General features: G+C 39.2%; 1 protein-coding gene across 1 annotated transcript in view; it reads left to right on the forward strand.

Moving 5' to 3' along the window:
• Window positions 1-1,830: 1,830 nt before the first annotated feature.
• The window catches only part of LOC148839113 (G protein-coupled receptor kinase 5-like), a 55,546-nt gene continuing 31,971 nt past the window's right edge, over window positions 1,831-25,405 (forward strand). The window contains exon 1 of the mRNA XM_088904663.1: window positions 1,831-2,624. Within this exon, the coding sequence (XP_088760789.1) occupies window positions 2,573-2,624 (52 nt within the window). The 5' untranslated portion in view covers window positions 1,831-2,572. The remainder of the gene's footprint in view (window positions 2,625-25,405) is intronic.

The following is a 25,405-nucleotide window of genomic DNA, read 5'->3' on the forward strand; positions in this document are numbered from 1 at the left end:
CATAAATGTTGATAATTTAAGTATTCCGACCTGTGAACACAATATTTGATGGAAGCACCTTTGACAGAAGTTACAACTGCAAGTCTTTTTGCACATCAGTTTAGTGCAATTTTGCAGATTTACTCAAGCTGAAGTTGCTTGGAGATCTCTTACAAACAACTTTTTGCATGTCTCTACGTAGATTGTAAAAAAGATGCAAGACAGGATTTTGACTGGGTCACTTAAGGATATTAACTGATTCTTCTGCCACTCCAGTGTAGATATGGCCTTGCTCTTTGGATCACTGTCAAGCTGAAAGATGAATATTTGTGCCACTTTTAGGTGTGAAGCAGCTTTTCTCTAAGATTTGCTAGTACTTTTCTCCATCTACTGTGTGTTCCCATCAGTCTTGACAAACTTCCCAGTCCCTGTTGATGACGAGGAGAAGTATAGCATGATGTTACCACCATCGTGCTTGGTGGTAGGAATGGTATGGACTAAGCAGGCACTAGGCTGGTTTAGCATCAAATGAAATGCTTTCCATTTAGACCAAAAGGTTCCAAAATTGTCTTGTTTGACCACACAAAACCGTTTGCCACATATTTTGCAGTGTCTTGTAATGTTTTGTTGTAAACCCCACGTGGGATTTGAGATTTGTTTTCTGCTCTGGCATACAACACAGCTTTGTGGAATGACTGAAATATTGTTGAGCCATGGACGTCGTCTCAGCCACTGAATGCTGTAGCTCTTTCAAAGTTGCCATCAGCATAATAGCAGCTGGCCAAGGAGGAAACTGAAGCAGGCTGTGTATGGGTGCTTTCCAGTCCTTAATGACACAACTAACTATGTAGCTAGTTAAGGTTATTTTGTGCAGCTGAAGTAATTTGGGATTTGAGGATTTGTTTTCTGCTCTGGTAGAATTAATTTAGGTTTGCTTTGGCAAAGAGTTTGAATACTTCAAACAACTTGTACATTTTTCTTTTCATATTATCTATTTCTTTCTTTTTTGCTTTGAATGTGTGGAGTTGGTTGTGCATATAAAAACATCGATGTCTGCTTCATCCTCTCACGGTTGCGAGTGTTAAAGCAACAAACTACAACTCTTGATGTTGGCACTATAGGCTGTGTAATTCATTGTCCCGTGCGAGTTGTACAGGAGAGAAAATGTTCCCAGCAGATGGCGCAACGGTTCGGTGCTCAATTCAAATCAGTGAAGCTGCAAAAAAAAACTTAAAAATTTGGCCAGTAGACGTCTCTTTTTTCTATCAGTCTATGAATATACAGCTAGTTCCCAAAGACATACGCAGATATGCAAGATGTTACCGAGATTTGAGCGATGTAAATACAGCTGTCTCGGACGTAGTGAATAGTTACTATGCATACATCTGATAAATTGAGGTTTTTAAGTGTTGTATAAACCTCAGACCTTTCGAAAAATCGAATGAAATTAGACCTAATAATCCCCATCTACGAACTGGCTTTATCACCCTGTTCTCCTCCCCACTGATAGCTGGTGTGTGGTGAGTGTACTGGCGCACTATGACTGCCGTCGCATCATCCAGGTGGGGGCTGCACATTGGTGGTGGTGGAGGGGAGTCCCCATTACCTGTAAAGCGCTTTGAGTGGAGTGTCCAGAAAAGCGCTATATAAGTGTAAGCAATTATAATTATTATAATTAATTATTATTTTTTCCGCGTAGTAAAGGTGTGCAATTTAACAGGAGTATCTCCGCTATCTGTTTTTATGTAAAACAGCACCTTCCACGAGGTCTCCCTCCTCCGCCTGGTACGGGGCGGGGGCTGGTAGGGGGGATTAGAAAAAAAAGTCTGCTATCAGATGTCTTTGACAGCCAGACATGCCTCTTCTCTCAGCGTTCGTGCGTCAGGAGCAGCCGTGGGTACGCCTCTTCCGACCCACTGTGCCTCAGTAGCCGAGCAAAAAGAGTCCTCCGTTTTGATTGCTTTAAAGAGAACAAATCTGTTAGAGATAAACGGGTGCTCTTCTATTTTTCGGCCGACGGAAACAATACCTGTACTTTCTGACCCAGAGCTGACCAGAAGCACGGGGAAGCCGCTTGGAGCGTCGCCAAACCCCACAACCAAAACCCAGCCCTGCTTTGATTACGCGCCGAGAGGGGGAGCATGTTGAGATTGTGACAACCCCAAGTGTACTTTACGAACTCCGCAGTGTTATTACTGGTCTGGAATCTAACCTGGCTCACAGACGCGGCCACTATCAAAGAACCACAAGGGAAAAAATATTTAGATAACGGCATGTGTGATACTCTAAATTAAATGACTATTTACTGAACTATTTAAACTGTTTTAATTTCATTTGGTTTTGTAATGGACATGTCTTCGCAAAACGATATCCGTAAACTCCTACCGTGCTTGTGTGCTAGAGACTTAAGCGCTGGTGTGCAAAGCAGTTCTTCGAGTTCAGAATGTCTACTCTTTTGATTTAAATTGTCAAAGAAAAAGAGAAACTGAATTTCTCTGCGGCTACGGGGATTGGGGTTTCCAGCATACAGCCCGAACACTGACAGCATCCACTCGCCCTGAGTTTGTGTCGTGGTCACACAGACGGGATATTAATGGAGTTAGAAAATATTGTGGCCAACACGGTGCTTTTAAAGGCGAGAGAAGGTAAGGAAATCTTTAATTGTGAATATGAAACCTAAACGGTGTTGCGTTTGCGCTTTCGAAAACTCTCTGCAATGAAGTCATGTATATCGTGGGTAGGTAAGCTTACGATTTATTTTTATCTCGGCCTGAAAGATTACATTCATAATTCCTAAAACATTTTTTTTAATCTAATGGTATTCGGTTTAGTTTCGGATGTTGTTTCTGAGACAGATGTAATGTGAAGTCGACAAGTACTGTGTATTCAGAGCCACTTTATTGGAGAGTCGACATCTCTCTAGCCTGCGTTCACCATTGTATCACTTTTTAAAGTATTAACTTATGTCACTTCTTACGTCTTTAGTTGATATTTAAAGGAAAACAATATGAGCTACCCACATCCGTTCTAGGATTAAGGTCATCGTACACTGGATCCGATATGTCATTTATTAGGTGTCTACGAAAGTTACGCGTCTTGGCAGTTAAATCCAAACTGTCTGGTAGAGAACCGGTGACTTGAACATTAAAAACTGTTTCAAACGATTTGATTCTCATTTCTTTCCGTTTTAGTACTAAAATATACCAGCTGTCCGTGACAAGAACCTTTTCTCTCTTACATACAGTACTATGTGCTTATGCGGGCGTGCGGTTGAAATCAGACGTTAGTTTGTTTTCTGTCCTAATAACGTGTCCGTCTGATGGGAAACGTTTCACAGCTGGACTGTTCTGTGAGCTGCTCATGAAGAATCTCCCCTTCGAAATTTATTTAGGATGCATTTTGGAATCTAGACTCGACGACTTATTTATTGGAAAGGATAGTGGACAGACTGCATATACGTGCTGGCTGTTAGGGAAGCCGTACATCCAAACAAAAATAGCGTTAGGTTATTCATCTAATTCGTTCAATGTTGATGTTTGGGTTGAACTTGGCCATAAATGCATTAACCGGTGGCACAATAAAACGTTTGTGATCCAGTATCCTGTAAAGTTACAGATTGATCAAGCACAGCATATCAAAGCCGTGGTACAGTACGTACTTGTGTTTAACAGTACACTGCTACCTTGCGTCTCATTCACAGTTTTCCTTCATTCATAAGGAAAGCCTGTGTGTGTGTGTACAGCAGATGTAAAATACGTTTTAAATTAGTACAAAGTAAGCCGTGCTTTGTGCATGGTCATATGCCTTTTTTTTTACCAAGTCCATATACTGTACTTGCACGAGCATTCGTTTACAGAACGGAAGTGGTTCGTGTTAGGTGAAAATTGAGCACAGCGGAGGGAGTGTCAGCTAAGCGCTGACATAATTTCATAACTGCCTTCGTCCCATGCGACACATTAAAATAGCAGTGCGCAATTGACGTTTGCATTAGAAACTGAAATATTCTATGCCGTCTAGGTGGAGTTTGTCCTACAGTATGTCTTTGTGTTTATTGTTTTTGAAGAAACGCTTTTAACTGAGTGAATACTGTACAGCATAACCGCTGCCAGATTTTCAACATAAGAACGCTAGTATCTAATTGATCCGAAGATCCCATCCAGCCCTGTTTTGTGTAAGCCAGAGTTTCATAGGAGCATAAGAAAGGTTTCAAACCAGAGGGGTCTATTCGGCCACTATAACCTCTTGGAAGATAGCAGCTAATTGATCCCAGGACTTTCAGACAAACTTTTCTTTTAAGAAGCCAGTCTACCAACCTCAGGAATACGGCTGTGTGGTTTGTTACATACTCCCACAACATTCTGTGTAACAAATTACCTACTGTTTTGTGTTTAAAACATATTTGCCTTAAGTTTACATTTGCGCCCTTTTGTTTATGATTCACTGTTGATTCTGAAGACATCCATTGGGTTGATGTCTTTGATGGCTTTGTCAGTTGCTTTGAGGATTTTGAATGCATGAATCAGATGCTTTGTAGTCTACTCTGTTCAAGACTGAAAGGGTTGGTTCTTTTAGCCTGTCAAAGCAGTACATTCTTTTAAACTGGGAATATATGTGATTGCTCTTCCTATGGTAATATTCCAAAGCAGAAGTACCTTTTTTGAAACTCGATGACCATAATTGTACACAATATTCTGAGTGAGGCCTTACTAGGGTGTTGTATCAAGGTATTGTCGAACATTTAATTGCGGTAGAATATTGACTTTAACTTTCCAAGAAAAAGATGACAAATTGGAATTTCAGAATGCAGTTAGGAATCCAAAAATAGTACCGTGGGTTTAGTGCTTGTCTTTCCAGAAGAAAGTTACAATTGAAAATGCAGTCCTCAGCTTAACTGTATTGTACCATGGTAAATATAGAATGTCATGTTGTAAAAGGCAGTAAATTTTAAGTAAAGCAAATGCAGACCATGTGAAACAACGACAAAGAAAAGTGCTATGTAAGTGAAGTGTCATGGTAAGTCTGCAAAAATACTTTATACATTTACCGTGGTAAACCGTTGTAAAGACTATGACTCATATACACTTTGTCTTATCAGAATCTGTTAAAGTATTAATTCTGAAATGATTGTGTTCTATGCATGAAGATGTTCAGTTTCCTTTATCTTTTTTGTGCATTCAGCTGGACATACTGCTGGAATCACAAAGCAATGGGAATAAACATGTGGGGTGAGGGATCAGTTGATGAAAGCTCAGCTCTATGAGTCCTGTTGCTTTTGATTTTGGCCACTCTGTTGGATTGACAGGGATACACTGAGATGTTCCTTGAGCTGTGATGAAGTATATCCTAATGCAGCCTGTTCACTGCAATGCCAAACCATTCAGGCAAAAAAAAAAAACTGTCACGATTACAAATGTGCTCCAGTTATTTTCTTCCAAGATGGGGTTTCCACAATTTTTGGTATGTCCCACTGAAAGTTATCTGTTCCATTTCCTATGGAGGGGCTTACTCAGTGAGGCCACTGCTATCCCAACAAACAGTGCATTGATAATTTATAGAAATCCTTATGACTGCTCTGACATCGCTTTTAAATATCAATCCTGTTTTTCTGTCATAATAGACGTGGCTGATTAGAACACATACAAGTTTTGTGAATGCTACTAACATCCCAGATAATTGACTGGGGACCCCAAAAAGCCATATCAACAAAACGACTTGCGTGCTGGAACCTTGGTCTCATAAATCATACACATGTGTTGTATTTTATCTCTAAAAATTTGCTTCTGAGAGAGTCCTTGTGTCAGTTCATTAAAAAATCTCTACATCTGTTGCTTACGTTATTTTGCTTGTGTGTAAAATATATCTCAATTTTAACTTATTTCGTGTACCCAGGTGAAAAAAGATCCAATTAATGCAATACTAGCATGTACTACAACACCAGTACCTGTGTGATGGTTTGCATATAGCTCTAAATCAACTAAAAAAATTCCCAGTCTGTCGGAATGCTGTCTATCCCATTGACATTCTTATACATGTTGGAGTGTCCTCAGTGCCTGAGATTTAGCTTGATTTCTACATAACACATACAGCCCAACAACTAGTTTCAAATGAGCGGCTAAAATTGTGCAAAATAAGTTTAGATGTAGGAATCCAGTACTATGTAGCTTGCTTAGAGATTATATCCAGAAAAGTAACAGCATAGAAGTACTAGAGAAGGCTTTGAAGCCTTTCGAATTGGGTCCCCTATACATGTTTTAGGAGTTTGTTTGAGAACAAGCTCCCATTCCCTGGTGTGTGAAAATTTGAGACCCAAAAGTGGAAGAACATGAGACAGGTGTTTATCTGCCTGTGTTTTACAGATTGCTAAACAAACCATATTTCAGGACAGGAAATGTTAGTGAAGAGGACAATATTTATTCCTGTTTGTTTATTTAGCACAAAGAGTTTTTACCAGAAGTTAGCGATGAGGCATGCATCCTTCATGCAGAGCTGCTGGGAGATGGCAACAGCAGGAAAGTACTGTTTATACTCCACGCGGTCCGTTTATGCTGAACCCCAGTGCTTCCGAAATCTTTGAAATCACAACAAAAACAAAGAAGAGCAAACCATAACTTTTAGCTTTGCCTTTTCTTTTGAAAGGGCAGATTGATTTATAGACAGCAGCATTCCCTGCTGTGGCATGTCTCAGATTCTTACAGCACACACGTTTCACAAGCAATTCCATTTGTGACTGAAGGAAAACAAAACCTATTTGTGCAAATTCTCCGACATTCTCCTCAGAACACATAGTCAGTCACATTTCACTGGTCTATGGTCACGTCTAGCCCACATCTCTCAATGCACAAAAAGGATAAGGGCTGGTCTCAGGTTACAGCAGCTTATAATGTATTGGTCAGGAAATGTTTAACTTGGAAAAAAGATGAGATGTGGCAGCAGGTATAGGCCTCTGAGGCTAACTGATGCAGAGGTTAAGAGAAAGGGTGTGTTACTGTATATAGAAAGCTCATGGTATGAGTCTTGACTCTTCTGATGAAGTGTGGTGTTAACAGGTGCAAGGTATGGAACCTACTTGTATCTGAGTTTCAGATGAAACAGAAGCCCAGGCATAATATACAGTAGCTGGTTGTTCAGCAGTCTTTACTGATGTGTAATTCACCACCTAATTTCTTCAAGTTGAACACTGTACAAAAACCCATTTTAGCTATGAAAAGGTAATGTGTTGGACATTCTTACAAATATAAAAACTGATTTAGTACCAGTAGTACTGTACTGAGGTTTTTTAATGTTTTGGAAATATAAACTTTTCTGAACTATCCAGTAAATCCAGTTATATGGTTTATATGCAAAAGCAGGTGTTTGGCAATGTGATAGAACTTACATTCAGGTTTTTCAGAGAATATTTTTCTGTATACAAATATTAAAGCAAACAGAATTTAAACAAAATCAACAAAACAAAATGATGCAAAACACTGGAAGAGTGACAGAAGAGGAGAAAAAAGAAGAATGATATTTTAAATGTCAAAGGGTGTTTTTGGAAGACTTGAAAAACATTTATGTTTATATGTAGAGAACTACTGTGGCTTAAAATGATTGTGTTGGAGAACAATAATCTATTCATTGCAGAAGCTGCAAGATTATACCAGTATAGATTGTTTTTTGGCCTTTTTGTAGTTGAGCTGCACAAATGGGAGATCTGCCCTGAGGTTGACCTGCATTTGACTGGTTCAGATAAGTCAGCTCCTGTTAATTAGAGTTTGAACTGGGGAGAAGCATGGGTCTTGAAATTTCCAGCTGTTTGGTTTTCTTTTCAGAACTTGTTAACACTACAAAAGACCTATTTTTTTTAGCAACAGCTGATGGAGCTAATGGACCAAAGTGAGTTTAGAATGTTAATATAATTCTCAAGTCCAAAATCACAGTCGGCACACTGTTACTCAGTGATACTCTATATTCTAAACTGGCACCTGGCCAGTTTGAAATGCAACAAGCAGGCAGTATCATTAACAAGAAAATGTAGAAAATGAATTGAGTTGTCTCATATTAAGGAAAATCATGCAAACATTTCTATGGTCTTTCTTTTTGGCAGTATGCTCTATTTCATTGATTGCCGACACACTGAATACAGGAGCTTCTATAACCCTGCATTAACACAAAATGGTTAAGCTCAGGTGAATACTGCTTGGATTTGTTTTATTTTTAACCTGCAGTTTCCATAGCGCATGTATATTCAGGGTATTGAAACATATTCATAGGAACAAGGGCTCTTTGATCTCTGCTGTTGGGAAAAATGGATGTAAAAAGAGATCTGCAATTAAAATTGACATTGAACTTCTACTGTGCACAAGTGTTTGATGTTTTAATGCATTATGCAATCACACTGACTGCCTCTTCATGAAAGAGAACACATTGTACTGCACCTCACTGTGTCATAAGAGGAAAGACCCAGGCTTTTGCCATTCACTCAGCTGCTGATTTGCCTTCATAAAACTGAGGTTGAATTTTGCCGTTTCCAGCGGAGGTCTGAAAAGCTGGAGGAGGGTGTATTAGTTACAAGGAAACTGCAAATATAAAACAGGTTTATTACACAATTAAATCAAAGTGGGTATTTTCACTGGCACCATCTATTTAGCAACACCCATCGAATTCAAAGCATACCACTCTGTAGCAGTTGTTACCTGATCTGCAGGAAGTCTTTGACTGACGTTTTCACTTTGAAGTTTTGAGGTCATTTTTATCCTCTTTTTCTTTCAGGACATAGTACCACAGTGGATCACCAAAAAATAGAGTGTTATTAATTTTTAACCATTATCTATACTTCTAAAAATTTGCAGTAGTAGGAAATGTCAGGGTTTGGTTTTAATAGCCTGTCTAAAACTCCGATCAGAATAAAAGACCTTCAGTCATGTATTACTCGTAACGCTGAGTGACAAGAGCATAAATCATCAATGTCTGGTGCAAAATAATAAACTTTGATCCACCTGCCAAATTGTACTTCTTCCCAGTGGAAACTTGCTGTGAAGCAGTGGATTTGTAGTTTGCGTTTTGGCAAGTAGGTGAAAGTCTTGATTTAATCTGCTTGCTGGTAGCTTGACTAAATGCTCCTCAAAGTCATTGCTCCAAGGGTTGCACAAAACTGGATTGTCTTGACTGTTCCATACACCTGCTACTCTTGCGGGAGTCATGGAGGCTCCTATTAACAGTCCTATTAACATTTACATGCAGAGCGGAAAAACAAATTCTGTTTGTTTTGGGTTTGGTGTTGTGCAAGTCTTCACGAAACACAAGTCACACAGATCTTAATTAGCCATCAATGGTCATTTGTTAGAAAGGGGGGGGGAAACAGTCCACACTTAACTGCATTGTTTAAGGTACCAGGTCCAAACTATTTTATTGTATGTGGTTTTAAGTGCATTTTAAGTGTACAGTAACCTTTTTGCAAAAGTGTCAATGCTTGTTCTGAGTAGTGTCTGCCACTGTTTTGGCTAAACCCAAATCTCCTTGCAGTGCTGGCATGGGTGATATCCTTGACTGCAGCCGCATATCACCAGTGCTTCAGTATTTCCCTATCAGAGAGAATGCAGTATCAGCTGCTTTGCTGAGATGGGGGAATTCAGAAAGCTACAGCAGTGAGAATGCCACACCAGCACTTCCCGCATGTGAACAGCATAGCCTGAACCATTGTGAAGCTCCATACTCAATGGACTTGCAACCACATTAAAGCAAATTTGGTGACTTAACTTGTGGTTATGGTCCATTAATTGAATGACATAACTAAAAAAAAAGGAACGTTTTGTGTCAGTTTACTGGAAAAGTACTTGTTTTGTAGTGGAACCAGAGAGAAAAAGCACAATCCTACAAAAAGGAGAAGAAAAAAACATAGCAGGTTGGTTTACTGGTATTTGAAGTCCTGACCAGAAAATAAAGTCAAGAAAATAAATTAGGGAACTCCCTGGCTGTGCTTACAGAAATGTTGTCTTCTGGGAGACAGAGAGAGGTATTTCAAAACCGGATGGAAAAATTGCCTTTCTGTTTTGACAGGTGATAAACCTGAGACGTTTTCAGTCACTAGGTGTTGCGTTCTCATTTCCTTGGGTAAAAACTCAACCAAATTCATGGAGGGTTAATTCAATACACTTTTGTTTGGATTTGGCGGCGTTGTTTGAAGGAGCTCTGGGAATAAACGATGAGGGGAAGTTAGGCTAAGATTAGGGTTAATTTGCAAAGTCTTAAAACAAAGCTGTTCAAAATCTGGTAATCAGTTACCATTACTGATCACTATTTACACTTGCGGTAAGGTCAGAAATATTTAAATAATAATAAAAAGAAAACTGAGAACCCGACTGATTGACATTTTCTCTGGGTATTTTTATTATTTAAAGATACTACATTTGCTTTGCATAGAAATATAGTAGAGAATCTGAAACAATTATTTGCAAATCCTTTTTGTATTTAAAGTACCAGTATGTCCGAGCCATTCAGTCTTGCGGTAGTTGCCAGTTATTCGCTAAACACTAGTTTAGCTGATTAAAAGGAAGACATGAAAGTCTATAAAACCATAAAACCTGAGTCTAAAAAGGGGGGCGACACTTTGCTAGCAACTTATGCCTGTCTCCAAATATTTTTTGTTTTCTTGCTTAAATAAACAGCCATGATTATTGGATATTTACATCCATTTCCCAATAAACACTCTTTCTTTACAGAGCATGTCTATATCATACAGTGCACTGCCCTCTCTTTCCACAGAAAGAAATGAAAGCTTTCTGATTTTTAGAGCAACTTTCCATATATGTCTGGTCTGATGCATTGTAACATATCTGCAGAATGCTAAATCTGTTAGAGACAGCATGAAAATGCTGAGCACCACTCTGGAGTCCACTAACTGTGAAAAATTTATGGAATTATATTAAGAATCAGCCTGCTTTCACTTGTTTTATAAAATAAAACTACTAACTGGAGTCGTTAAAGTGTTTTTCATTTCATAAAGTCGTGCCCATGTACAATTACAATTACAATTTGCTAAGAAGCCACTCCACATCACCCCTTTGTTTCCACACTGTGAATTCCTACAATGTACATTCTTTGTATTCTTCACTGGCCATCAAAGGGAGCAGCCTCAGGTCATATCAAAGAGCAGTGGCCTGCAAGAGGAACTATTCTTTGCACAAATCCTCACAATTAGTTGTAAGTCAGCAACCGAGACTGAAGGAGATGAGTTCTAGTCTGTCATAGTTGACAGCTGTGAACAACCACTGTCCTGCTTATTGTGCCTTCTGCCAAGGATGATCTGTCCTCTTGTAGGGGGTGTACAGTATGTGTTTCCTAAAATGCTATCAGATGAGTGTTTCAGCGTTATTAAGTTCATGTGGAAAATAACCACCTGATTTGCATGGTAAAGCAAATTCAGACAGAACAACGTGTCTTTTATTGGGTTTCTTTGCATTTAGGAAAATAAGTAGCTGTATTACCAATGGTAAACGGTGAGCATGTCTGTTCCTATACAGTATATACAGTACCATATACACCATAAATGATATGCAATTTTGAAAAACAATTGGTAATACCATACAGCTAATCCTGTAAAATCCCATTCACTGGCAAAATGCATTAAGGAACTGTTATTCTACAAAAACAAAACATGAACAAGATTGTTTTTTTTACAGTATAAATTGTTAGAAATGTGTTGTTTTTTTTCATCATACCAAAATGCTTAATAAAACTCCAGAGGATTTATAGTGTGTGTTTCATACAGGCTGTTATAAAATGATAGATTAAATCCATATTGAAATCATATCTTGTTTAACCCTATGACCCTGTGGTCTACATGGGTCCGAATGCCCTGGTGTAGTGATGTGGACACTATACTGTAAAAAAAAAAGGCTATGTTATGTTTTACCATATCACTCTGCTTCACTTTTAATACCTTGCTGTAGTATTCTTAATTCTTCATTTACCATGATATACCACAGTAAAAAAAAATCCCAATGGCTTGTCTTTCTGCTTTTCCTGGTACAGTTTTGCATGAGGTAACCTCTCGGAAATAAATTCCAGATGTATTTATTATCTGATCTAACATTTTTCCATTGTAAAACACTATGTGCCGCATGTAATCGGAAACCTGTAGAACAGAATAACAAACTGGACTATGTAAGCTTGAATATGTGGGGGGGGGGGGAAGCACATTACAATATGATCTCCATTACATCTTAGAAGTAAGGTAAGAAAGCTGGAAAAGGGGCTTGAGAAATGCACCCCGAATAATTTTGGTGCTGAACTATTTGTTTGATCCAGGACAGGTTAGAAGAATAGAATCTTTTTCTCCATGGAAAAAAGAAGGCTTTTGGTAGCTATTCAGCAACCCAAAAGGGATAGACTGATTACATTAAATGCAACACGGAGCTCAGGACCGGGGAATTTCGATGGAAATTGTGAATTCAGCACTGAAGAAAGGAAGCAGTTCTATATACAGTTGTAAGGGTTTGGAAAACAACTGCCAAAGATCATTGTGAATGAGAAGCCCTCAAGAAAATGTGTGATTTTCAAAATTATTTTCCGCTTAGTGTTCTCAAGTATTTTAACTCAAGGGTTTTGCTTTGTTTTTGAAGGGAAGGGATAGGCTGCTAAAGTACAACTTTTGACAAATCCCCCCTGAGGGATTTTTCTAGGTTATACTCCTGGAACTTCATACTAACTAGATTAATGTTTGACTGGACTATGAAAGGACAAGACGTGTGAGGTGCATTCTTTTTAGCCCTCTGAAGAGAGCAGGTGTCCTTTCGTGATGCTGTACTGATGGGTGAAGTCACTCAAAAGTGCCTTATTCCTCCTGGCAATTCTGTTCTTCACATGACCCATGTCATGCTTCGCAAAGAGACTGAACAAATACATATCTGGATGGGGCTTTTCAAGTGGGGGCGTTCCTCCCAAAAATACACAAGCCTTGGAGGCAGCCGTTCCGAACGCAGAGCAATCTACAGCCATTATAAAAAACCTGCTCTGGAAATCTTCCAAAAACACATTTCAAGTTGATTTTTTTTGTCTGAAAAGTTATTCTTCTACTTGGTGGTCTTTTGAATACTATTACCATTTAGCTTCTAAGGCCTGAAGGGTCACAGTACATTAAGAATTTCTTGTCTAGCCTTTTGATTTTTTTTTTTAATATCAAAACTACTGCATAACAACTCAGAATGGATTGGATTCACTCTCATTAGGAACTGCAAAGTTTGTTGTTCATAGGCAGTTGATCAAGATGACATTTGTCGAAACTTACCGAATCGGTGATCTTAAAGGCTTGGGATGAACAGAGAAATATTGTCGGGTATTTTTTTTTCTTTGAGTCATGTGCATGCATTTTTTGGAGAAAATCGTTTTAAACCATATGGTGGCTTTGCTGTAGACCATGTAGGTAAAACATTCACACCTTTTAACATTGCAGAACAATATCCCAATGTAGCCTTGAGCATCCCTGAACCACAATCTGAATATTACTACAATATTTTCAGCTTAGTCGGCATTTCCCCCTTTTCCACATATGACATTTAGGTGATGGATTCCACAAAAAGAAATACCTTTTTTATTATGTGTTAAAATTTGCTCCGTGTCTTAAGATTTCCAAGGATATGCCTTTGGAAACAATAAAAAAATTAGGAAATAAGACACTGCTGAAAAAAAGCTTAGCACTGTAAGCTTGGTATAACATTAATATACCTAATAACAATTATCTTAAAAATCTGGTCTGATTTACCATTACTCATGTTGTCATCTGCTGCAACATTGTCTTACGCGCTCATTACTTAAGTATTACTCAATATTGTAAAATGCTTGCAAAGAATTTAAAAAATAATCTGTGATTTTTTTTTAGCAGGGTTAGTCTGTTCCTGACCAACCACAGTGCTGCAGAAATCATGTGTGGATCATTGCATTTGCAGCTAGGCCTTGGGTCATATTTAGAAACAAGCGCAAGGGCAAGGGCAAATATTTGGGAAAGATTAAACGCACTGCGGTGCTGTGCAGATATCAAGAAACAATTTATTTACACATCAGAGTAGATAAATGTATTGCTTGTTGTGTTTTTTCTTTAGTGCGTTTTTCATTTTCTATAATGGTATAACAGCAAGACCCCATCTGAGTTGATCCGAGTTAAAACTCACACTTCCTGAATGTCCGGGAAAGGATAGTGTGAAATAATTTCTGACTTTTTGGCACAATTTTAAAACCCAGAAGACATATACAGTAGGATCACTTTCCGGGGTTTCTGCCCTGCAGAAAATTAACTTCTGGAAAACTGGGAGAAGATTTTAGCTGGGGAGCATAACATCTTTCAAGCATTGCTAAAAATAAGGGTCTGTTTCAGCTCTATCATAGCAAATCCATGTCACATTGGCACTTGTTTCACTTAGAAAAAATGCTACAGTCCCAACTCCAAGAGCCAGAATTACTTTCTCCCTTGTGGAGCATTAGTATTACTTATACAACTTTAATAGAAACGTGTTTGTACTGTTTTACCCTGTAGGTATGATTGTTTGTACAGTAAGACAAGGGTTTACAGGAGTGGTACCTGTTATGTTTGGTCTGTCATTTACTTACCCAGTGCCAATCTGTGTTTATTAAACATTCATCCATTTTCATTACCGCTTTATCTGATACAGAGTCACAGGGAAGCCTGGGCCTGTCCCGACGAGTAACAGGCGCAAGGTAGGATACATTATGGCCAGGACAACAGTCCATCGCTGGGCAGACACACCGACACAAACATGCACACACCTACTCCAGGGCCAATTTCCCCAGAAGCCAATTAACCTACCAGTATATTTTTGGACTGTGGGAGGAAACCGGAGCACCCAGAGGAAATCCACACAAATACAGGGGAGAACATAAAACTCTTTACAGATATCACCCCAGGAATTGAACCCAGGGCCCCAGTACTGTGAGGCAGCACAACTGTTCTGCCTTCTTATTTAATACTTTATTGTAAATTATCCATGGTCCTTTTTGCTCTGTTGCTTTTTTTCCAATCTGGCTACTCTTATATTTTTCCCAAGGTCTTTGAATGGCTGAGTTGCTTCCTGGAATAAGTAGTTAGCACTGCAAACAATCTTAAAAGGGAAAACAACTCCAAATAACACATAAAACATTTTAAACGGCTCCCTCTTATTCTTTGTTCCACCATTCACTATGCTATGCTGTGAAGAAACTTGATAGCAGTGGCACACTGCAGCAAAGTACAGTGAAAGCACTTGGGAATGGAGTAGAAATTGGGTTGGTATGAACTGCAGACCAGCGCTCTGGAGTGACACAGTACATGTCTACACTTTAGTAAGGTATCCCTGAGAATGTCTCTCACATTCTTTCTAAGGTCCTTTCTGCAGTATTTAATATGCTGTACTTTCAGTGCAAATAATGGGCAGTATAGACGAGGGCAAACCAAGACAGGATATGACAAAGGAGAGCAGATGAAGACTAAAAGAACAGCTAAACTGCAAAAGTACCTATTTACTGTAACTGTACTGATTTTGACTTTCTATGGTGTGGTGTTTATTAAGCATGTGGTGTGCTGTCCTACCTGAGCAGCCTCTGAAGATAAACAGGCCTTGTATCTGTTAGGTCTCTCTGGACCTAGCCACATAGTTCTTTCCTGTGCTTTGTCACTTTGAGAATTGCCCTGGTTCTGGAGCTGTAATTGGAATTCTTTCTTGAGCCTCCGTATTTCTGGAGAATGTGCTAGCCTTATGCACAGAGGGGTGTCTGCCTGCTACTGCCTGTCACACGGGCAAGTTGTGGCTTTTGTGCACGTCTTGGGTTTTCTTTGCCTGTGTGCAAATTTGTCGTGTTTGTGAATGCTCAATTGCTATCAGAAATCAATGCAAATGAGAGCCAAGGCCAGGACCTTTGATCATGTGCTTGCAAATATTTATTATCTTCCTTAAATTCCGGTATGGATATAAAAAGCATCGCAGAAATAAGAATGGAACTCCTCAGCTTATGCAACAAACTAAAAATATAGATACAATTTTGTACAGTACCTTTGAAAACAAGTTGGATGCAGTTAACTGAACCAGTGTAGTTTTCTCTCAAGAAGTACGTTTCTGTAGAGAACTTTGCTGCAACATTTTAATACACAGTGGATGTTCAGAAAAGGTGCTTTTCTTTTCAAGCATCTAAGTGTGGTGCTGCCTTAATGTAGGTTTGCAAACCAAACTTTGTAGATTTTTAAGTAATTGTAAAATCACAGTAAGTGCTATAAAACTCATATATTATTTAAACATAAAGAGTTCAGAGGTCTAAGCAAATTTGAGACAGAAATCTTGTTATTCTGAATGCAGTGCTGGTGTCCTTTACAATTAACAAGGAAACGAAACTATGCAATTGCAGAAGCTTTAATAGTTACTGTGAGAACTTTAAGTTATTCATTATAACCCTGGTGCCCTGTTATTCATTATAACCCTGGATCCCGGAAAAGAAATGTAGTCTTTGGGAAGTGACACATCACTGTCCTCCACACTGTGCAAAAATGCAGAGGTCATCAAATCAGAGGCTACCAGTTCACCCCACCGTCTTTTGTTGAAATGTGCCCTCCTGAGACCGACTGTGACGCCGTTCGGAAGGGTAGTGACTACATTTGTTTTCAGGGAACCAGAGTCATGATAAACCAGTGTGGCCTTTCAGGAGAATTGTAGTCATTACCATTGGGAATGCAGTCTACTCCAGCTGTGTTGGACAGGAGGGCAAGTAGCCAGAGGCAATGGCCATGAAATCATGGACCAGACGAGGAAACGGACAGCAAGACCCTGAACCCACCTCAGAGTTGGACTGCATTCATTCCCTGTGTGAGGGGAAGACCGTGTCACCACCATACAGAGGTCCTTGAATGAAGCTCCATCAAACTGATGACACTAATGACCTGCAAAGAGCAGAGCCCCAGGTCCTCAGCAACTAAACGTGAGCCAACAGGTGGTACAGTGCCAGCTCACATGCCCTACACGGAGTCCATATGCTGCAGGACACGAGCAACTGGTCCCAGGTGTTAAGTGACGCTATTCAAATCCTGAATGGAATAATGTTGCTAGACTCTAGAGTGCAGAACTTCACTCAGATTGCTTCCCTAAGATGGTAAGTGCATAAGACTTTATTAGCATGGGCACAAAGTCAGATCCACTGGTTGAGAAGCTGAGACAAATGTGCAAAGAAAAATTAGTCTACACACACCTTCAGTAGCAGCAGCGATGGTAGGAGTAGGGGACTCTTCCAAGCCGAATGACCCAATAGACATAACCGTCTTCAGTGACAGAGACTTAATGACAAAGGCATAAAGGGGGAGGTCTCAAGAGGCCATCCACGACCACCTGAAGACCTTGGGGATGGGGGTGGGGGGTGACATGCTGAACTGGCTACAAGATAGTCGTTTAAGACTGACCTGGTGGAGGGAATCTGGAGGAAGAGAACTGACAACAGGGAGCACAGGATGGGGAGTTGTTGTTCAATGGAAGGCACTCTGTAGAAAGTGCACCACAGGCTTCAGGAGGCTAGGCACAGTCACACAGGACGGAGCTGGGGATGCAATGCCAGAGTGTGCCAGAATCAGCTGAAGCAGCAGCAGCAGCTGCTAGGTGTGGAGAAATACTATTAATGAGACACGCCAGGAGGGGAATCTACAGCTACTGTACTTCGGCCAGTGAAGGGCAGCAAGCCATTCCCAGTGCACCTGGAAGAGTCCACTGCATGGAGCTTGATAATGTTGATACGTTGTGCAGACAGCTCTCTAGCCTGTGTTGGATGTGTCCGTGATCACACCGTAGTAAACACATCCCGATGGCATACACTTCTTGTAAAGAAGTGCTCCCTATTCCCAACACTCAATGCACTTGTTTAGAATTTCAATATGACTTTTTCAGTTCTGATTGCACTGAATATGAAGATGCAGTCCATTGGATTAAATTTATTAATGTCTGTAAAGGTTCAATATACTTGAATTCTCTTGCAATCTTCTCTGTTCTAGACTATTCAGCTATTTCATTCCATCCAATTTTGCACCATTTTTACAAGTGCCTGGTTTATTGCTTAAATTGTGATGACTGACTAACAATACATAATTAGGGGGTTGCAAGTAAGAAGCGTAATAAATAGCTTTCCTAAGGCATAGAGCCAAAAACTCCCAATATAGCGTTTACATAAAAGATTTCCCACAGACATTATCCTCCTTCAGAAGATTCACATTATTTTGTTTTGATTTTAGCATAATACAGGGAGTGACATTGCTAGCTGTCAACAGTAGATAACAGAGAACAATAAGCACCTGAATTTGATGCAAAGAATGTTTCTGAACTTGATTATTACAGTGATTGTTGTCAATTTGTAGGCAACAGCTTTAACGACTGATGATAGTACGCCTAGATGTTAAAGTTTGGAAAAATAAATCTAGATTGTAAATCACCTGACTCAGGAATGAATTGGGATTATGAGGTGGTGTTGTAATATTTACCATAAATACAGTACCAGTTGGTGGTAATAATAGTACCCGGTGTAACCCTGAGGCAATGAAACATGAGATAACTTTCACACAACACTTTTTTTTTCATGCTTTCCTTGGCAACAGCTGACTCAACTGTCTTGACATATTTAAGAGCCTTTCATTTCCTGTGTGAACAATAAATGAGTAAAATCGTAACTCACTGCTTAAGCAAAGTTTGGGGCTCATCGGTTGACCCCTGTGGAGAAAGATTTTAGAAAAACAGTGGAAGAGGAGGAGAATGGAGAAGACAGTTTTTCACATGTACAGTATGCCCAATGTTTTTGCTTTACGCTGAGGTTTCCCTGGAGTGGTGAACCAGAAGGAATGTGTTGTGGAAAATAAAGACAGGAGTTGTTGAACTCAAACACTCCAAGAAAACACTGCAGTGCTAAAATGAGCTTGAGAAACTAAAGGCTTTTAAAGAAGGAAAACGTCTTGGTACATTTTTGATAACAGGCCAGATGGTTTTATTAATCATCACAGCATGGGGTTAAATAAGTGCAGTGAGAGAAAGGATGACCTCAAGTCTGGTGCTGCTCATGGTCACTGTAGTGTAGCCCAGTAGGTAGGGAGGCGGAACAGAGCTGGTGATCTCCATCCCGAAAAAATTCTGTTTGTCCATAAATTGAGGTTTTGTCTTCAGGGACCACAAAGTCACACGGGGAAGCTTGCAGCATCTGTGTTGAGTTTTCTCACGATGCCACAGCAAGCCACAGAGGCACTGTTGTCATTCTAAAGACCGAGAGGAGCAATTTGTCCTGCTTTTTGAAGGGGGCGAAAAGGTCTTTGGAGGGAGGAAATTGAAAACAGCTGGAGAGGAAGTGGCGAGGGCTGAGTGAGGCCTGGTAATTGGTTTAACTTCTTCCTGAATGCATTTATGTTTTTCTTGTTTGTCTGAAGTCCGGCCATACAGTACAGCACCTGGGTGTCCATATTCTGACCATTCCTCTCGAAGTGTACAACAAAAAAATGAGAGACGTGAGATATCAGAATGTCTGTATTGATGTAGAACTATAAAAAAAGGGACCAATTGAAAGCTGAGTTTTTAAAATGCCTTCCATGAGATAAACAGATTTGGAAGATACATTTTTCTTTTTGGTACTGAACTGCAAGACCAGGAAATTAACATTTAAACAGGGTAAATTTAGTTTGGTTTTTGGCATTATTTTTAGAGTCGCCATTTGTTTTCTCTCATTGCTTTATTTAATAGGACAATTGTGCCAAGTATGTTTTGTGGAGTTTGACCTGGGAACAGCCAAGCTCGGTCACCCTTGAGCTATAAGCTGACAACAAGTTTAACTACGTTAGAGCTTTTTCGACAGAGCTGTCAAGCCTGTATGCCAGCATTATCAGATTTTCAGTTACGATAAGCTATTTTTAAAACGTCTGTGCTAAAAATACAATGCATTTTTCTCACTGTTCCACGAACTATTTCTCACATAGAAAAATAAATAAAAAGTCCTGCACAGAGAAACTGGTGTGCTTGTAGTAGGGTTTATATGCTTACCAATAATGCATCTCAATTGTCATATTGGACCACAGCGGCAGTCTGAATCATTTGGAAATTATAAAATTAGCTTTTATTTTTTAAGTAAAAAAATGTGAATGTGTATATTTTGGAAGTCTTGTTTTCCTTCCTTTCTTACATTTTACACCTGGAGCATAAATGTGCATTTGAAGAGCACACAATTTAAAATATACTTACTGTAGAACAAAGAGGAGTGAATAATTCAAAATATTGCCTACAACTTGCTAAATCATAACGTAGGCAGGATTCAGCACAATATTTTTACTTCTTTTTTACTCTAAATAAAATTGCCTTTGAGTCTCCAGGCCCTGATAACAGTATGAAATAAAATATCTGGATCATTGTGTGAAGTAAAACAAAGGTCTTTTCCTCCTATAGTTTTATTTCCCACCTTTAGAATATGCAGCAGGCTTGCATCCTGTAGTCAGAAGGCCTAATTTTCAAAGACGTATATTTCTGAAGCCTGTTCATTCATTTGTGTACAGTACTTATGCCCACTTGACATAATCAGAAGTCTTGTGTTTTTGCAATTATTTTTTAAACCCTGTGAGATAGCTAAGAGAAAACTGGATTTGCAGGCCAGATGAGTGACTCATGTGTTTGCCTGTAAAAGCCTTTTTGACACAAGAATGATGTCAGAACTTGTTGTTCATGCTCCTATATCTCACCCTAACCAACAACATGTTTGCTAATGCATGCTTTGGCAACAATTCATCTAATCACATTGGGTTTTGGTATGGCCTTTGTCTCACGGTGCTAGGGTATACAGTATATCTCTGTTTGTAGAAACTGGACCTATAGAAAATACTTTGACCTTGAAGTTAGTAGCTTTTGACAAGACATCACACCATTCATTACAGGCATTGCAGTACCATTTTATTAGGGCTCCAATCGCAACTACACTGTGATTGTGAATAGATCTTCAGCAGACAACTTCATCTTTTGCAGAAGTGTTAAGAAGTGTTAAACCCTGTGCTTGGGATTAAATGTATGTATTTTAATTTCCTGGATTGCGGTGTAAATAGTATGCAATTCGGTTCCTTTGCAAACTATGCAGGGTAATAAGAATAGACATAGCTTTCTTCCAAAGTTCTTTTTACTGATTTGATTTAGCATTTTTCATTTCTTATGACAAAAGGTACCGTAACCGTCACACCTATCTTTTACATTGGTTATGGTCATTGACAACAGATTGAACACTTTAAGCAAGAAAAAGGCTTTCTACATTTTCAGTTTTGTAATGGATGTATATTTGGAATGCACACAGATTATTTTTATTTGTATTTATTGCAAAAGGCATGTACACATTTGCACAGGTTGTAAGATATAAAGTTATCATAAATTTCAGTATCACAAGTTGGGTCCATTCCTGAAAAGAAAGCTACTTGTCCTGGTGAGAGTTGCAGCGATCCTGGCCCTAAACCTAAAGCACAAAGTGGGCACAACGTGGAACTGCGGGCACACGACAGCTCTCATCCTAAATAGGACACCCATCCTCACAGGGCTATAGAGAAGGGGGCAGTTTAAAGAAGTATATTAAATCTTATCAGTATGACAAGGAGGAGGAAGAAAAAATATAAACATGGGATAGAACATGCAAACTTCACACAGAATGTGCCCCAGTTCACAATCAAACTAATGACCAAAGAACCATGAGGCATCAGCGCTAACTGCCATGCTGCCTGAAGTTGTCCAGACGCTGCAAAAAAGTTTTATTTAGATCCTTTTAAGTATTTTTGGATGTCGGTGCTGTCCAGACAATGGACTGGAATTGTGGAAGCACTGACTAAAATGGGTGCATTTGTAATACATGAATACTGTATGACTTCCAGTTTCTTCATTATTGTTTTTACAGCCTTGGTCCAGTGGAACCATATCCTGGCTGCTTGCCCCAGGTCAAAGTGTTCTGTTACCCAGGTTAAAAAGTATCCCTGCTTTTTTACTTCATACAGGTGTTATTAATGTGCTGAAGATTGAGTATTGAGTGCCCCATTCGCCACAAAGCCCTAGATAATGTTCAAGCCACCTAGATCAAGCCACCAAAAGGTTTCTCTTCGTAGAGGTGGAGGAGAATGAATCTAACATTTGTCACTGAGCAGTTGTGTGTAATACAGAATATGGTTTTGAAATGATTGTTTTGTGCAGTTCTCACGTTTTGGACGGATACTGAGATACACTATTGACTGGAGCAGAGTAATATCACTCTGTTTAGAAAGGCAAAAAACGTGATGCATTGCAGGTTACTCAAATTGTAAAACAGTACATTGTACAATTGAAAGCCCCTTTTTTGCTCTGTGCTGTTTCTGCACTTGAAGACAGCTGCGTTTCGGACAGTGTAGTTGTAGGATGTGGTTTGTCATGAGCGATCTTATTGTGCCTGAAAAGTGAAAATGTGCAAGTGAAGAGGTGTGTAATAGGACCGACATGAAAGAATCTGCATGGATGGCTTCTGTGGTTAAATCGAAGATTCTGGACAAATGAGCTGATGCTAGTTGCCAGAAACTGGTCAAGATAGGGTCAGCATTTCCTTTCTGATGTTTCTGAACAGCCTTACAAAGAACCCCACTGTTAGTGTTTTGTCACCTGTCAGGTTACAAATATTTTCGCCAATCCACAATTTCAAAAATGCAACTAGAAAAACCTGTACATCACCGATTATGATCTGTTTCTATTTATTTCCATTTTTCATTCCTTCTTTCGTTTTTTTTACTGATGTATTTCAAGAATGCAGCCTTATAAATGTGCTTCAGAAACCCTGCAGTCAAACCATTGGTTAAGCTGCTATTGTAAAGCTTGTGAAAACAAGGAAAACCATAGAGTATAAGTCTTCCAAGTGGCTTACCATTTAATAAAGTATGATGCGCCTTTACAGTGCAATGGTTCTTATAAACCTGTGGTTTGTTAAATTGCAGCCAGTGTTTTTTCTGCAACAATGCATAAAACAATGGGCATTACAAATGTACATGTGGGTTTTGATCAAGTTGTTAAGCAGTGTGGTTTCTATATTTACAAGTAGTAAAATAAGATTCAGCTTTTACGCTACACAGTTTTGTAACTGGTCTCAATATTTCTAAGAACCCGATAGGCTTATAATCTGAAGTACAATGGACTGGCAAGATGCAAACATGCATTATTTATACAGATGAGTAATTTTATGAATGAGTTTTTGAGCTCCTGCCTCTTAAAATTTAATGATGCAGCATGTTTTCAAGAGAGCTGAATAAGGCATGTATGATTTGCATAGCGTGAGTGCTGTCACTGCACACATACATACAGGAGGAGTCCTGTAGTGGGATATAAAATTGCTGCCCCTCTGTGACTTGCACAGTACGTGTCACCTAAGAGTTCTATATGTTTAAACCCGGATTCTTCTTAATTTTTGATATATAGATACTTTAATAGCCGCGGCTCTTTTCTGTTTTAGTTCTTTTGATTCTTGTTGCTGCTTTTGACACAGTAACCTATAATGTTCTCATCGCTCAGTCAGAGGGCTTCTGGCCCTGTCCTTAATTAGATCGTTAATTGCATCCCTGATATAAAGCTTTTTGTCCCATTGGGAGGCTTCAGGTCTCGTAAGATGTCGTTCCACAAGGCTCCATGCTGGGGCCTTTCCTATTTAGTATGCATGTTTCCATCAGAACAATCTAGGACAATCAGACTAGATGCGTTGAATTTTCATTTTTATGTTGTCATTTGTCAGATATCTGGGCATGCAAACCAGCCACTGAGGTCTCTATGCATATGAATTGTATAAAAATTCTTTGAAATTCAATTATTGCAGTTTCGTATATTAAATTACAGATACCAATGACTTTTTTTGCAGTTTGTATGATACAATGTTGCTACAGTAGGTACTCTACAGATTGGAGAGTTCAGATTAAGTTGAGCATGAAAATGAAGAATTGTTCATTTAAAATGGGTGTATTTTTAAATCTCGGGAACCATTTATTAATGAACCATCATTTTTTTTGCCTCGGGAATATTGCTCTGCTACATCCTGTTTTGGCTGTACTGATGCAGAAAAACTGGTTCTTGCTCATCTCTTCCTGTCATGAACATTGTAATGCCCTGTTTGCTGTGGTGAGAACAGCACCTTGCCTGTGTGGGGGGATCTTCTGCTCCAGTTCTGTGTGGATTTTAAAATTCTTTGCATTTGTCTGATCTTTTATTGGTTTATACCTCTGATGCACAGTGTTCTATCATGTGATTCTGATTATACTTTTTCATTCCCTTGCAAGATTTCTCATTGCAGTTGACAGTGCCTTTTGTCCTGAAATCTTTCAAGTCCAAAATTACATTCCAAAAGTAATACACTTGCTTTCTAAGGAACAAGTAATAGGTTTATTCCATGCTGAAAAAAAGAAGAAAGAGAACACAACGTTTCGGCCGTGGAGCCTTCTTCAGCATGGAATAAACCTATTACTTGTTCCTTTGCAGCCTACACTTGCTTTCTATGCAGGCTTACTGACCCTTTGAGGTGAAATAAATATCAACATTATTACCTCTACAGCAACAGCAATTATTATTACTGTACATGTGTTATATAGAAACACCAGCGACAATTATTGTGACTTCTTCAAACCTTGCCAGAAAAAAAAATTGATGTAGGGATATAATATAACTGCAGCAGAGAGCCTAATGGATACCACTGCATCAATCAGCTCAGTCCTGTGTATCCTGAAGGACCTGATACAGGTGGTATCATCGGCTGATATTGTCTTATGTGTAAATGGAAGTCCTGAGTGTAAACTGGACACTTGTACTATTTTGGAAAGTACTGCTTTTTAATATGACAGTGTTCTGTATCTCTCGAATGCCTGCCTAATGTGCAGTGCTTAAAACCTACATGTTTTTGAGCTAACAAATCTGTAGAAGATACTGTATGTCCACAATTCTAATTTAATTTATTGTTCTATTAAATGTTTACATCTTAAGAATCTCGTATAAATTAAATCCAGAGCACAGACTCTTTACTATGTGTATATGTGTACAGAATGTGTATATGTTTGTATGTTTACTGTATGTGTTTAAATACATTTGTGTGTGCGTGTGTGGTAGCTTGCATTATGGGAAGTGGAAGAGCTACATGTGCACTGCAGCTATAAAACAGGTGTGCCATTGTTGTACATTTGCATTGTAAATCCTTGACTCCTTTGCTGTCCTGGCCCAGCAGGCTTCCTTGATGCTATTTTTAGTCGGTCACGACAGTTCCTGGAAGATGTCACTGCAGACAGAAAATTGACAGGTGATAATTCAGATGTTTGGGGAGCTAAAAGCACACACAAGCTAATGTACACACCTTGGTAATGCAGCTGATAACAGCATTGCTGGGGTTAGAAAGACAGACACTCAATAGATTTGCCATTAAGGAGGAGATAAGGAAGGTCATGTACAGT

This window comes from Atractosteus spatula, chromosome 2 (genome assembly GCF_055471065.1).
Source record: "Atractosteus spatula isolate fAtrSpa1 chromosome 2, fAtrSpa1.hap1, whole genome shotgun sequence".
Taxonomy (NCBI): domain Eukaryota; kingdom Metazoa; phylum Chordata; class Actinopteri; order Semionotiformes; family Lepisosteidae; genus Atractosteus; species Atractosteus spatula.